The 14,467-nt window shown below is 46.5% G+C and overlaps 1 protein-coding gene across 3 annotated transcripts; it reads left to right on the top strand.

The window, feature by feature from the left end:
- The first annotated feature begins 393 nt into the window (after window positions 1-393).
- Window positions 394-13,341, top strand: SMARCB1 (SWI/SNF related BAF chromatin remodeling complex subunit B1). 3 transcript variants are annotated; one of them, XM_086474493.1, is made up of 10 exons: window positions 394-513; window positions 2,238-2,349; window positions 4,384-4,513; window positions 5,110-5,244; window positions 5,747-5,755; window positions 5,883-6,043; window positions 6,609-6,775; window positions 7,251-7,441; window positions 11,879-12,010; window positions 12,974-13,341. In XM_086474493.1, the coding sequence occupies exons 1-10, from the start codon at window positions 421-423 to the stop codon at window positions 13,011-13,013; spliced, it is 1,170 nt and encodes a 389-aa protein (XP_086330619.1). In that variant the 5' UTR covers window positions 394-420; the 3' UTR covers window positions 13,014-13,341. The 3 variants fall into 3 exon arrangements, with proteins under 3 accessions (XP_086330619.1, XP_086330616.1, XP_086330620.1); XM_086474490.1 differs by lacking the exon at window positions 5,747-5,755 and adding an exon at window positions 3,039-3,068 and having other exon boundaries at window positions 5,110-5,247; window positions 5,916-6,043; XM_086474494.1 differs by lacking the exon at window positions 5,747-5,755 and having other exon boundaries at window positions 5,110-5,247; window positions 5,916-6,043.
- The last annotated feature ends 1,126 nt before the right edge of the window (window positions 13,342-14,467 follow it).

Below are 14,467 nucleotides of genomic sequence, written 5' to 3'. Positions count from 1 at the left end.
TGCTGCCGGCCCGGGGGCGCGGAGGGTGACCGGTCCCCCAGCCCCGGGGGTCTCGGTGCCAGGTTCCCCCTCACGAGCGCAGCTGTAACGGGTAGCACAGCCCTTCGGCCGCCCCGACCCCCGCGTGTGAGCACTGTCTGTGTATTTATGTACCGCCCCGCACCAATAAACCGCCTCTTTCCTAAGCACCGCCTGCTGGGCCGCTCCTCCCGCCCCTCGACGGCCGCCCCTCGGGCGGACCCTCCCTCAGCAGCGCCGGGCGGGACCGGCGGGGCGGGCGGGGGCGCGCCGGCGCATGCGCATGCGCGGAACGGCGGCTGGAGTAGGCCGCGGCGCCGCCCGTCGTTGCTCCCCTCGCTGCCGCCGCCGCTCCCCCCTCAGGACGCCGGGCGCTCCCGCCGCCCCCCTCCCGCCGCCACGATGATGATGATGGCGCTGAGCAAGACGTTCGGGCAAAAGCCCGTTAAGTTCCAGCTGGAGGAGGACGGCGAGTTCTACATGATCGGCTCCGAGGTGCGGCCCCGCGCACCACGGCCCGGGCGGGAACCGGGCCCGGGGGAGGCTGCGGGGGCGGCTGAGGGGGCAGCGGGGCGCCGGGCCGGGGGAGCTGGCGGGGGGGCTGAGCTCAGGGCGGGGAGGGGGCTGATGGGAGCCGTGTCGTGGCGGGCACCGGCCTTCCAGCCCCTGCGGGTCCCTGCTGCTCCCCGGCTTGCGGGCGCTGCTGGGGCGGCTGGCGCCCGCACTCTGCTTGGGGGCTGGACGGTGGGCGCTGTCCGAGAGCCTCAGCCGTGCTGGGACCAGTGCTCCCAGTAAGGGAGGCTCGTGGAGACGCGCATGAGTACGTAGAGACCGGATCCTCACCTGATCGCAGCCTCAGGCCTCCACACACCTAACAAATTTTTGTAGCGGAGTTGTTCAGAGTTTTGGATTATTTCACGTGCCGTGAGGTAATTAAGCCCGTACCTAGCCTCTGTGCTTAGTAACAACACCAAAATCGGCCAGCGGAGCTTCTCCAGCCTTGTGCATATAAGTCTTGCCTAAAACGCCGGGGTGCAGCGTTTTAGCACCCCAGCGTGTGTGCTGGCGCTGTGTTCTCTCATGTTGGAGAGGCTGTTCCGCCTCCCTGAAGATGAGCCTTGTTGAAAGCAAGAAACACTGGGGCTTCAGCACCAGGAAAATCATCACTGTTTGCAACAGGGGGAAAAAAAAAAAAAAAAAAAAAAAAGGTTTAGCCCCCCCCCCTTGGTGCAAAAAAGGAAATACTGGATAAGTTAAATTGCCAGCTGTATAGATAGATTGAGCAGGGGCTAAAGGCCCCTCATGCTCTTACATGAAACGTAAATTTTGAAAGAAGGACTGGAACTGCAGTCAGCTAATCTGCGAGATTGCTAAACCAGACACATGGATGGGGGAAAACCGTTGCCTTTTTTATCTGCCATTAATTTCTGTCTGTTGATGGGCACTGTAGAGCAACAGATACAATTAAAAACCACCTGAAAATAGATGTTAAGATAAAAATTAGTCTTTTCAAACAAAGAATAAAAACCTTATTGTGTGTCAGTCTTGCCAGTGTACTACCAGACGAAAAATATGATTTCAGAGCCTAGAAATAGTTCTGTTCTTTTGCAAGTCCTGCTGTAGCCTTCAGCAGAGGTGGGGATCTTGTGCTGGGAAGAACGGAACTGCTTCACAGATGTTCAGTGCATTTGAAAGAGGATTATTGGCAGTGATCACATTTTACGTGTTCAGAGGATTTAAAATGCAAGTCTCTGAGCATTTGCTGTATTCAGGCAATGTCTAGATGGCACAGAGGGTCAAAGTAAAAACTGTCAGAGCGCTGAGCGTCTGGTTTGATTTAATTCCTACTGAGCATTGTGCATTGAAACAGAAACTGCAGTAAAGAAAGGTTAGGTTGTTCAAAAAGACATGAAAATGAATGGATTTCTGTTCAGTGGATTATTGTCAATGGATGGGAGATTTTTCCTTATTGGGCTACTGAAATCAGTGCTGATAAAAAATCTTGTTTTCTGTATTGCTGCAAGAATTGTGATGCTGTGTGATGCCAAACCCAGTGCAGTCAATTGCAAAGAACAACAACAGCAATGAAAAAAATCCCTTAAGAGGTTCCTCTTATCATTACAAAGAGCTGAATTTGTTTCAGCTTCTGCTAAAGTCTCTTAAATGGAATACTAGGCCATACTGGAACACAGGCCACGTCTCCACTTTTCTTCTTGTAGGTGGGGAACTACTTGCGTATGTTTCGGGGTTCCCTGTACAAGAGATATCCCTCGCTCTGGAGGCGACTAGCCACAGTGGAAGAAAGGAAGAAGATAGTGGCCTCTTCACATGGTGAGAAGATGAGCAAACATTCCCAGTAATGTTTATCTGAAGTCTGAAATTTTGTTTTGAAAAACTGTCTCTGGCAATTCAGAAGCTTGTGCACCTCGAGGGCTGTGCGAGTCACTTCAGGTTGCCCCAGTGATGGAGCACTCTGCAGCGGTGGCACTGGTAGCTCCTGGTTCAGCCTGGCAACAAACATCAATTGACCAAAGATGTTCTAAAATCGAAACATCCATCATGGCTTTGCTGGGGTTGGCTCCATTTGTCACAGGGCAAAAGCCACGTCTCAAAATCAATACCATATTCCAGAAGAGACTTCTCTAGACAGAGAGGGGCATCTTTGTCTCTTGGCACACAGGCAGGAATGTTGTGAGGATGCCCCGCTGAAAATGTGCGTCTTTGCTTAACTTTGCTTCCGGCAGGGACTGAATGCTTGCGCCTGCTAGAATTTGTTGGGGTATATGGCTACTGGTGTGACTGCCACTGTGAGAATATAGCAGCCTCGGTATGATTTTTGGTGGGTGACTAATAACAAGCAGTTATATTTCTTAGCAGTATGACTTGTACGCTCTTTAGACTAAAGCATAATAAAAACAAATAGTTCATTTCTGGATTTATGTCTCCTTCCTCCAAGTATCCTGCTGACCTGTTGCTTTCTTTTCTTTTTTTTTTTTTTTTTTTTTTCTTTCCCTCAACAGAAAATCAGCGGTCTCACAGTCCCAGGAGATGTAAGTCTTATCTGCATGTTATTCTTAGCTGTGCTAGAGGAAGAGTCTCCCCTGTGGCCTTCGGTGCTATTACAATATATATTAACGTCTAATCCTCTTCCTCTGATCTCTCCCTGTGGTCACCCTAATTGTGCATCTGATCACATGTTGAACTCTTCTTTCTCAGAACCTTAGTGGGACTCTCAAAAGCAGGTGGTTTCTGTAATTCAGTGAGAGCTGTCCTGAGGTTTCTCCCCCTTTCTCAAGTCTTATCAGCTTTTCTATTGATCATTGACTCTATTTCCAGCCTTTAAGTCCACTGAGGATTTATTGTTTTCTGGGCTTTTTCTCCCAGAAGGCTGTGGAAGAGATTTTACGTGATTTTGGCAGATGTAGGTGTGCAGAGCTAAACCATGTGATTGCAAAAGGGCAACTCTGGGTAGGAAAGAATTGTTTTTTCTCTTCCTCTCCTTAAGTAAAAGAATGTTAGATTTAAAATTTACCTAATAAGTATAAGGATTTAAGGACTTTTTTCTGAAGTTTTGGTTTTTGTAGCATTCACTTCACAAAATATTTACAATCTTTTGTCATTTCTGTTATGAAATTTACTTGAATCTATAAATAAGTTGCACCCGGGAAGAATGAGGTTCATCCGGTGGTAGTACCTGAGGGAAGCTCATGTAATTCTAACCCTCCTTGTGTCTTGACTTTTAGTCCAAATGAAAGATGTCTTTAATATAAACAAGGTAGCTGTACAAGGTAAGGAGATAGTGATGCCTGTGGCAAATCTTTCACTACGCAGCCATTCCAGGTGTCATACTGCTTTTGTCTTTTGAATGGTATTTCTTCTCTAGGCTTTCTGGTGGGGATTGCCATGTATTAACTAAGACATTCCACCCCTGCTCCCAAGAAAGTCACATTTATTCCTGCTGTTTAGATGGATGTCAAAGCCAGATTATATTTTTTTTAGTGCCAGGCACTGTGGCTGGGCTGCTGGTCACTCCAGTGCAAGTAATCTGCCCCAGCAGCAGAGCATCCTGGTGTGTGAGGGGGAGTGGAGACTTCTGGTAACTCAGAAATGACAGTGGGAAGATTGTCATCTCCATTTATCCCATGTGTACAAAATGCCACGTCAAAACCTTTCTCGAAAATTAAATGTCTACAAGAAGATAAACAAAGCCCGAAGGACTTTTGGGGCACACACTCATACCACTTGGTAACCTGTTTTAGTCCCTCCTGCAGCGTTAGGGAGGGCTTTTCACTCTGCAGCCTGTCAATCCTGCACTGCTGTGTAGTACTTTTCCATGTTAATTATTGGCATCTTTCCTGGCAATAGATCATGGCTATACAACACTAGCCACTAGCGTGACGCTGTTAAAGGCCTCTGAAGTGGAAGAGATCTTGGATGGAAACGATGAGAAGTATAAGGCAGTGTCTATCAGCACAGAACCTCCTACCTACCTCAGGTAACCAGTGTCAGTGAAGGCCGAGGCCAGAATGGAGCTGTTTGGAAGATGTCAGCTCGGGCAGGAAGCACAAGAAATCACATAGACCCAGGCCATTGGGCAGGGGGGGGCTTGCCAGGCTGTGCTAGCAGTCGTTTGCAGTGTGGGGCAAATGAAGATCTCCAGAGTGTGAGGATTGGGTTACTGCCCACGTAAAACAGGAAGAAAAACATAAGTGTTTGATGATACAGCTCTTTTTGCAATTACTGCGTTCCAGCTGCAACAGATGTTTTGCAGAACACGCTCTCTGCACGTACTGCCTTCTGGAGACCTCACATTTCTCAGCAGTCCTTTTATAAAGCATAGATAGAAATCCAGATATGAACCTAGTATTTGTAAGTGCACCTGGATTCATATCTGACAAATAATTGTTAGCTGGAGAATGGGCTTCCCAGAGACTAGTGTGGAACATGACTTCACAGTGGAACAATATTGTTGAGGGTTCCAAAATAAAATAGCAAGAGCTCATAATAGGACTTAAAAGTTTAAAATTGTACCATTCCTTAAGTAGTAGTGGTGCTCAGGTCTGGAGTTTAACATACAGTCTCCTTCTTCAGAGAACAGAAGGCAAAGAGGAACAACCAGTGGGTGCCAACCCTGCCCAACAGCTCTCATCACCTGGATGCAGTGCCGTGCTCAACAACGATTAACAGAAATCGCATGGGCAGGGACAAGAAGAGAACATTCCCTTTGTGGTAAGACAGCTTCCTGCCTCCGAGAAGTGGAAACAGTTACCAAAATGACACACTGCCAGGGCAGTGCTGATGAGTTAATAAAATGTTGCGATTCATCACTGACAAAAGACCTACAGGTCGCTAATTTGGAGGTTCATATTTAAACTGTGTCTTGAGGCTCTTCCTTACAGCAGCCACCCTTGGCTCAGAGAGAAGGCTTTCCTTTCAACAGGAAAATAGTTCATTCTTTTCCTGATGAGTTCCTTCTACTTTCTGCTGATTTGCTGGGCAGTTCTCATTTGAGGGGCCTGCATACCCTTTCTGTGAAGGGCAGGAAGCCTCTCGCTGATATATTCCAGTAACTTTGATCTGACTTACTCAATGGAAAATGCTGCTGTGGCTCATGACTAGCTTTTCTCCATTATAAAATTTGAGGAAACCAAGATAAATGTAATCCTGGAAAGCTTCCTTGTTTTATTTTCAGGAATGTATTATGATAGATGTAATAAAAGGTGGTAAGCTGGTGTTGGTTGCCATAGCCCTGTAAGCTTGCGTTGAGGAGTCTGCCTAAAGACTGATTGGGGAGTTAGAGTGTGGGGATTGCTTCCGGTGAGGATTGCCTTCCCTCTGTGGATGCCAGATGTGTCATGTGCTAGTTGCATATACCATGTTGTTGCTCTTTGTATTAGCTTTGATGACCATGACCCAGCAGTGATCCATGAGAATGCATCCCAGCCGGAGGTTCTGGTTCCAATCAGGCTTGATATGGAGATTGATGGGCAGAAACTCAGAGATGCATTTACGTGGAACATGAATGGTATGTAGGAAAGAGAGTTTCCGGAGGCTGGAGAGAGAGTTGTATCCATCACCAGATATGAAAAGAGAACAAGCATGAGAGTGTGGGTCCTTGCCCCATGTGCACAAAGATTTAAAGCTCTCCCACTTTGGACTGTATTCAGCTCTTGCGTCTCTTAGCAAATGCTCTGCCACTTCCATGGGTTGTCATTCCTGGACACATGTCATCTGAAGAGTTTAACTGGCCTGTTCTGCTGACCCAGTTCATCAGCTCAGTGGCCCGAGACTATTCTGTTAGCTGAGATACCTTAAATACCGAGCAGTTAGTGTGTATGGCTGCTTTAGGTATGGGCATTGTTAGACCATAGCTACGCTGTCTCCATGGAGCAGGTAAAGGCAGCTGTAAGTCCCTGTGTCAGTGTGCACATCCTTACAAACCTGATACAAAACACCCTTTTAAAAGCAAAAGGTGATGCATGTGGGATTCCCTTTGTCATGCTGTGGGATTAATTTTGTGTATTCTGTAAGTGGCAGACATCGGTTTCTAAGAAAGTTAACAGTGTCTGTTCATTCCTGTCCTGTATCAGAAAAGCTAATGACCCCGGAAATGTTCTCTGAGATTCTTTGTGATGACCTGGATTTGAATCCTCTGACCTTTGTCCCTGCTATTGCCTCTGCCATCCGACAACAGATCGAGTCGTACCCAACTGACAGTATCCTAGAAGATCAGTCAGACCAACGAGTTATTATTAAGGTAATGCAGGAAGGCAGTAGAATGGGAGCTGAACCATTTGGGTTTCTCTGGTTATGTTATGGGGTAGTAAAAGAGTACAAAGGCTTCCCTCAGAGCAAAGGAGCTCTTACTTCCAGTCCTGCATCCACGTTGCATTTTGTCCTTTGTGTTGAGAACAGCATCAAGGTGGCAGATTATTAAATGTTCATGTGCCAGCCCCTGAGATGATTAAATAGTTGAGTTAAAGTATTGTCATGGTTTGTTGGTTTTGGGTTTTTTGGTTTGTTTTTTTTTTTTAAAGAACTGAGTGTTGGTGAGCAAGGCTGAGTTGTCTTCATGCTACTGGAATGAAGAATTCAGTTAAGGAGCTCTGCAGATGCAGTGAACTAGGAGTTACTGCTCCACTTTTCCAGCCCTCTGCCTCCTCAGTTAAATTACTTTTGACAAATTATTGTGAGAATGGAAACAAATGACCTGTTTCTTCCCTTGTCTCCAGCTAAACATCCACGTAGGGAACATCTCCCTTGTAGACCAGTTTGAGTGGGACATGTCAGAGAAGGAGAATTCACCAGAGAAGTTTGCCTTGAAGCTGTGCTCAGAGCTTGGCCTGGGTGGGGAGTTTGTCACTACTATTGCCTACAGCATCCGGGGACAGCTGAGTTGGCATCAGAAGACATATGCCTTCAGGTACAGAACCGTCATCTTCCTAGTACGGCTGTGGTGTGTGTTTGTACTTCATGGACGTTTGAATTGGTGAATCTTAGAAGAGCTGACTGATGCAGAAAGTTTCATTTGAAATGGGTCCTTATGGCTTGCACGCTTTCTGTCCTCCTTACAGTTTTTTGTGCTTGTACTTAACTATTTTTTTCCTGTTGAGTGTAATACATTTCAGGACCAAATATTGATGAAATGTCCGCTTTTGCTGCAGCATGAAAGGCTGTTGTAATTAACAGTGACTGAATACCTTGTGTCTCCCTCTTCTAATGTAGGCTAATGATCAGCCCCAGATACATTTCTGTTTTGTTGGCTTTGCCTGACTTGGGTCATCCACTGTCTCAAGCTTTGGTGTTTTGAACTAGGACTGATTGAAGCTGTAGCTCTCTGCCCTGGCTGACGTTAAAGTTGGCTTGATCACAGGCCCTTCTCACAGCTGGAATGCAGCAGTGTCAGGTTTGATCAGTCAACTTTAACTTGTCTGCTAAAGATAATCGTTTCCAGTTGTGCTGTGCAGTGTTCTGTGGTGAGTTACTGTACTGATGTTATCCTCAGCATGTTGCTGAGTCTGCAGGCTGCACGTATCCCTTAATGTGCACTGTGAGGTTTTTTGACCTCAGATCATGGTGACGGTCGAGGAAGTTTGAGAGTTCACAAATGATGAAATACATCATACGCACAGAGGTGAGGGAACGGTACTGCTTGACAGCAGTTTGTAGGGGTCAGTTCAAGGAAGCAGGATGACCTGCCTTGGCAGCAAAGGGAAACATGGCAGCCCTGCCCTACCTCAGGGAGAGGGCAGTGAGTAGTTGGTGTGGGGGTGAGCAAGGAGGAGCTGGTGGCTGTGGGGCAGCTAGGTGCTGCCATGAGCTCTGCTCCTTCCTCCTCCATCTGGAGGTTTCCTGTCTGGTCAGCCTTCTGTGGAAAACAGGCATTCATTGCCCTGGACCAGTTGCTCTTCCACTAGTCTCACTCTGCCTCCTCCGGAGGTTATTTTTGTATTGAAAATCTTCCACAGTAACTACTTGGTTCCAAAATGATCATCCGAGTGGTTCATATTAGAAAATGGAGAGGGACCCTTTACCACATGGGAATTAAGCTCTTCTGCTAAAACTGTTAGGTTGTGTGTCCCGTCCCTTCTCCTCACAGAGGTGGGGTGGTGATTTCCACCTTTCCATCCACGACAGCTGACTGATAGTTGCAGATCCAGCATGGGAACCTATCCAACTGAAACAACAGAACAGTGGGTGTGCGTTCCTGAGAAATGACCGGAACTTAGAGGGTGGTAGATGGGAATCTAACACCTGCAGCACTGCCGCCTCTTCCCTGCTGCTGAGTGTATTACAGCTGTGACAGAAGAGAGGTAGCGCTGTCTGTATCGTGGCCTGCAGTAGCAGAGAGTCAACATGTCCCTGCTGGTAGATGCTGTCCTTGGAGCCAGTGTGAAGTAGGCTTTAGTCTGTAGTTCAAGCTAGCTATGGCAGGGACTGAGTTCATTTCCGTAAGGTTTAGTCGGACTCCTTGTTGCCTGAGCGTGCGCAGCGGTTTGAGCTTTCTTCTTCATATCCTCATTGAAGTAGAGAGGTGGCCCTGTTCACACCATGCTGGCCAGGAAGCCCTCTTTTCTACTCACAATTTATTTACCTTCTCAGTTAATTTGCTTGAACAACTTTTTAACATACTGCCTCCCAACCCACAGGGCATCTGTTCTTAACTCTTGTTACTTGATGCATCAGAGGCAGGCTTTGTCCATGCTAAGTGTTCTCCCTCTTTCCTGTGCCACTCTATGTACGGCAGATATCAGAGTTAAGAAATTAATCTTTGTACATGTTAACTGTTGTATGGGGGGTTTATTTCTCCTTTTGCTTCCTATTGGTCTCTGTAACTTGCAGCAAGTAAAGTTTTAGTCAGTGCTGCCCAGGCTCTCTCAGATATATTAATGCCAGCTTCGCGCTATTCTCTCTAAAAGCATTTATCTGGCCGTGGTTACTAAAGAGTGCTTCCTTTTAGTTGTAGTTCAGACAGGTAGATTTTCTTCTTTAGACTGTGGCAGTATTGCAAGGGCAAGAAACAAAAACTAGGAAAGGAACCCCAACAGAACAAAGTACGTAGACATGAGCTGTTGAGGGAGGAAGAAACATCTAATTTAAACCTTGTTTTCTGTCATAGTACAAACATGTCCTCCTCTTCCCTGTTTTCTTCCAGCAAAGGAGTACTTTTGAAACTTTACAGTGATTAATGATATTTGGGTTCTGTGGTTGGTTAGTTCCTGAATTCCCAAACCACAGGAGTGGTGGTTGCTCCAAAGTCATTCCACTGATGTAAGGAAAGGGTCTGCTTTAGATGTATTGAAAGAACCTTAGTATCTCAAGGGACCGGGGGTTTGAGAAGTCATGTGCCTCTTAATCATCTGAGGGAGAGGTGAAACTGTCTTTTAGTTGATGAAAGCCAGGGCAGTTCTTTCAGCTGGCCTGCCCTGTGCAAAACAAGGACAGCCTGAAAGCCTAATGGAAGGGGCAGGACTGGAAGCGGACAGGTAACTGATGCCTGTGGGATTTTCAGGGGGATGGTGTGCTAAATGTTTCCTGCCTCAGTACTGAGTGTTTCTAGTGGTGGCACACAGCACTTCATAGCCAGAGTAATGATGGCACAGGCTCTCTCTCACAGAATCACAGAATGTGAGGGGTTGGAAGGGACCTTGAAAGATCATCTAGTCCAACCCCCCCTGCCACAGCAGGACCACCTAGAGTAGGTCACACACCAAACCTATGTGCCTGAGGAGTCCCCTGTTCCAAAAGAAGTTGTTTCCCTGCCCTGTTGGCATTCCTGTGACACTGCTCAGGCCTGGACCCTGGCAGAGGGAGTGTCTTGCTCTACTGGGAATCATGCAGCTGACCGTGCATTTCAGTCTTTCTGGCAGCAACACTGTCCTTTTCACCAGAAAATAACAGGGGAAAAGGAGCTGTCTTACTTTGGAAGTTGGGAGATGAGGGAGGATTTTTTCAGTGTATCTCTGATTCTTTGTTAAAGAAACGTGGTATCTGAGTTGGCTTGCAGTTAAGTGGTGCGCATGAAGCCGGCTTTACAACCCCCATTTAATTCTAGTGGGTCCTCAGCATTAAGCATAGTAACAAGGTAGAGACCGTGCTATCAAGTCAAAAAAGCCAGTTAAGATTAGCATTTAGCCTGGAATGTGTAGCAATCTGGGGCTAAGATGAAATTCCTGGGTTTGAGTGTTGCTTAGTGGAGGTCAGCAGTACTGGAAGTAGATTTGACTAAAGCTTCCTCCCAGGATCAGATACCAAAGGCTCTGGATTAATTTTTCATTGTAGCATTGCTTTGAAGAGTTGTTATTCTAGATTAATAGCTTTGATGCAGATGTCTGTTCCCATGGCAATTAGCATTTGAGTTCCTTCCTGGGGGAATGAGAGGGCTGCCCGTGAGCGCTGAAATCCTGTGCGTGGAGGCATGTCCCTGGGGAGGGGGCCAGATGTGTGTGCACACCTGCCGGAGGGCTCCTCTCACACACACACTTCTGCAGCTCAGGCTGAGCCACTTTCTAGAATTCAAAGCAAACATTTACATTCTGAGGCTCCTCTATATTTATGCTGAGCTTCCGGCTCCTCTGTCAATATTTGGGAAGCTACTTCTGGTCAGTTCCTGTTGACTTTTACTGGAAAGTGACTAGTGAAGCAGTAAATATTTTTGTGCGTGTGATACTACAGCTGGTTAGGGCAGAGAGATCTCTGAGGAGCAGAGCTTGTGATCTGGGGCAGAGCGTGTTTCATTGCTTGTGCAGGAAGTAGCCACAGCCTCTGGTTTCAGGTCCTAAAAGACTACTACCCTTGCCATGGCAATTAGGAGAACAATGCTTGTTCTGCTATGAGGCTCCCAGAAGGCCAGACTTTTGCCACGGAGTAGCTGTCAGAGGCGTGTGGTAGGCAAACTACAGCTCGGAAGTCAGAGTTGCAGAGCAGCAAAGCTAGACAGAGCCCTGTTAACAGTCCCTGCTCAGCTGCTGCTCTGGGAGCAGTGCTCCCAGCTCTACTAAACTGGTATGAACTTTGCCTGTGCTTACTGGGTTTGAACGCTGTCAGCCAGTAACACAGTGGCCTTTGCAGGAGAGAACTGCGTCAGCCACTGTTGCTTAGACAAACCCCTCTCCGGTGGTGAAAGGAGATGGTTGTAGTTGGTCTCCCAGAAACTTCAGGTTTCACAAGATTGTAACCATCGGCCCCCTCATGTGCTTTGGGAACCAGGCTGGACTAAGCAGGGCTAAGAATGAATGCTTAAGCCAGAAACACTGTAAATGATGCTCTGTTGTCCTTGTGTTTTGCATCTGGGACGGTAACCCAGAGGAGCGGTTTGGAACCACTGATGGATGTTGCTTTGTTGCCTTCTGCTGTGCAGCGAGAACCCTTTGCCGACTGTGGAAATTGCTATTCGCAACACGGGGGATGCTGACCAGTGGTGCCCTCTTCTGGAAACCCTCACAGATGCCGAGATGGAGAAGAAGATCAGAGACCAGGACAGAAATACAAGGTGCTGCCACTCATTCAGACAGTTCTTCTTCTGACCTGTCTCTTAAGACAGAAGTTAAAAGCTTTGATGTTTGTCTTTCTCTGCTGAGAGCCAACTGGCAGGATTTCAAACTTGCACACCACAACAGAAACTCATATCCCTTTAGCTTCAGGATATTAAACTGTTATCACCTTGCTCCACAAACATTTAAATTCTACTTTAACCATCTCCTGCTTGAAGCAAAGTTTCCTTTTTGGTTTTGTTTGGTTTTTTTTTTTTTTCTTTTCCATGGTCTCTCTACTTGAACAGAAGGATTTGTTTCCATAGGAAGGCATTCATCAAAAATATTGGAGTTTCATGCACTGTCATGCTACCTAGAATCCTGCCACAAGGCTTCCTTTTATGTAGGGTAAAGTGCTGTTTGATGTCGGAATGGGCAAGCTCCCAGCTCCAGCCTGACTGATGCTGACCTGTTTGCCAGCATGGGAGCAGTGTTGTGATTCCAGGAGGAGCTCTGCCCACCAGAGGCCTGCTAAGTGATGTTTGACAAGCAGTTGAGAGCACTTGCTCCTACTTGGTGAAATTGCTCCTGGCAGATATAAATGAACTGCTAGAATGTCTCCAAAAGAGATATTGTGGGAACAGAGAATATGCAGTCTCAGCTCTTTCCCAGGATTTTTTTTTTACTGCTTATTATCAGATTCATAATAATTTTGCTTCTCAGCTATCACTGGCTGAATAGTTTTCAGTAGTGATTGGTTCAGTCCAAGTTAGCGAGCAAAAGTGCCCTAAAAGCTGTTACTGGAAATAGTGTCTTAGCTTTATCAATAGGGGCGCTCTCAGGTGACCAAGGAAGTCTGTCTAAGCAATAAACCTGTCTGCAGAGTTCACCAAGCCATGACAGCCTCCCCAAAAGTGTTAGTTTTAATAAGATTTCACGTGACTTAACAGAGCACTTACTGTACCTTTTTCTTTCTCTCCTAGGCGCATGAGACGTTTGGCCAATACTGCTCCAGCCTGGTAATCTTCCTGTTGTGACACTGGTGCTCTTCCTACAGACTTTATCCCTACTCCTCTCCCCAAATGGATCTAGGATTGGCAGGGGTCTTTCTGTCCCTGAAGGGGACACACATTCCACTTGCCAAGAGTTCCTAGTACTGCTGACTTCTGCCCCCACCCCTTCCACCTAAATGCCACGTAGCAAAAATGCTGCGTTAGCACATGATCTAGCTGAGACCTGTGGCAGCTGTTGGAGCCCTTAAATACCTGTGTGTGGACAGTGTAAAGATTCTTTTGTATAGGTGCAACATGCACTATTAGGACAACTTTTTAAATAAAAGGAATGCATACTACTTAGGTTGAGTTCAGTAAGTTTGAATGAATAGCACAAAACATGGTGAGATTCACTATTCTGGTAACTGAGCAGTCCCAGGGCCTAATATTAATGCTTTTGGGTATAACACTGAACACTCACATGCATTCAGTGTTCCTGAAGCACGGTGGAAACAGAGTCCCTTACTTCAATGGCTACAACAGTCCGAAACCTTTTGCTGCAGGGGAAAGCGAGAATGAGACTTAAAACTAGAAGACAACAACTCTCTAAAGGACTGGTCTGTTACCACACTCAGTGCAGTCTGTGATGAACTCAGTGAGGTGTTCAGCTGGCTTCCTTGACAAGGGTAGAACAGTTTAACTGAAGTCACAAACTTAAGATTCATTTCTGTCAGCTTGGTCTGTGGTAAACCCTTTTTTCTGTGAAGACACCATCTGGAAAACAACAAAGTCTGAACTGGTACAAAAGTTGAAGCTTGCAGTCACTGAGACTGCAGCTTCTCTTCAAGTAGCTCTGCTGTGGTCATTGTCAGCACACATAGCTACAGTTATTGCAGTGCATCCAAAGCAAAGTGTGTGTCTTAATACCCTTAGCACTGCCTGACTTAGTGTCAGGACTTTGCAACCCTAGAAAGAACCTGTCTTTCCCTGGGGAGTTTAAAAACAGAAAATCCATTGAAGTGAGATTAAAAAAATTCAAGCTTGCTTAAAAACCTAATTAGAATCTCTTGCTGTTGAGGTACACCAGCTCTTTGATAGAGTTCCTGCCATTCACTGCCAGAACCGCTGAGTGTTGCAAGCAGGGCAGATTTTGCTGGCAGCCTGACACATTATGTTCAGGCCTTTATGATAAAGCCAATAGGCTTTATGATCCTTGCTGATCCACCCACACTGCTAGCACAGTCAAAAAACACTTTCCGGCCTTACTTTATCATGTTTAGACTTGAATAATAGCAGAGACAGTTCTGATTCCTGGGTGGGAGGGAACCTTTCCAGATGTTAGTCTGCAGAAACCAAAAACTTGCAATTTAGCAGTAATATTATTGCAATCTTATCCTAGGCTCCTGTGCCAGAGTGGTACTCTCTCCGTTATTCCTTATTAGAGAGGTTGAAAGGTTATTTCAGCAAGTAAAACAAAACCCGGGA

Source organism: Leptosomus discolor, chromosome 16 (assembly GCF_034619465.1).
Source record: "Leptosomus discolor isolate bLepDis1 chromosome 16, bLepDis1.hap2, whole genome shotgun sequence".
NCBI lineage: Eukaryota > Metazoa > Chordata > Aves > Leptosomiformes > Leptosomidae > Leptosomus > Leptosomus discolor.
This window is presented reverse-complemented; position numbering and strand designations above follow the sequence as displayed.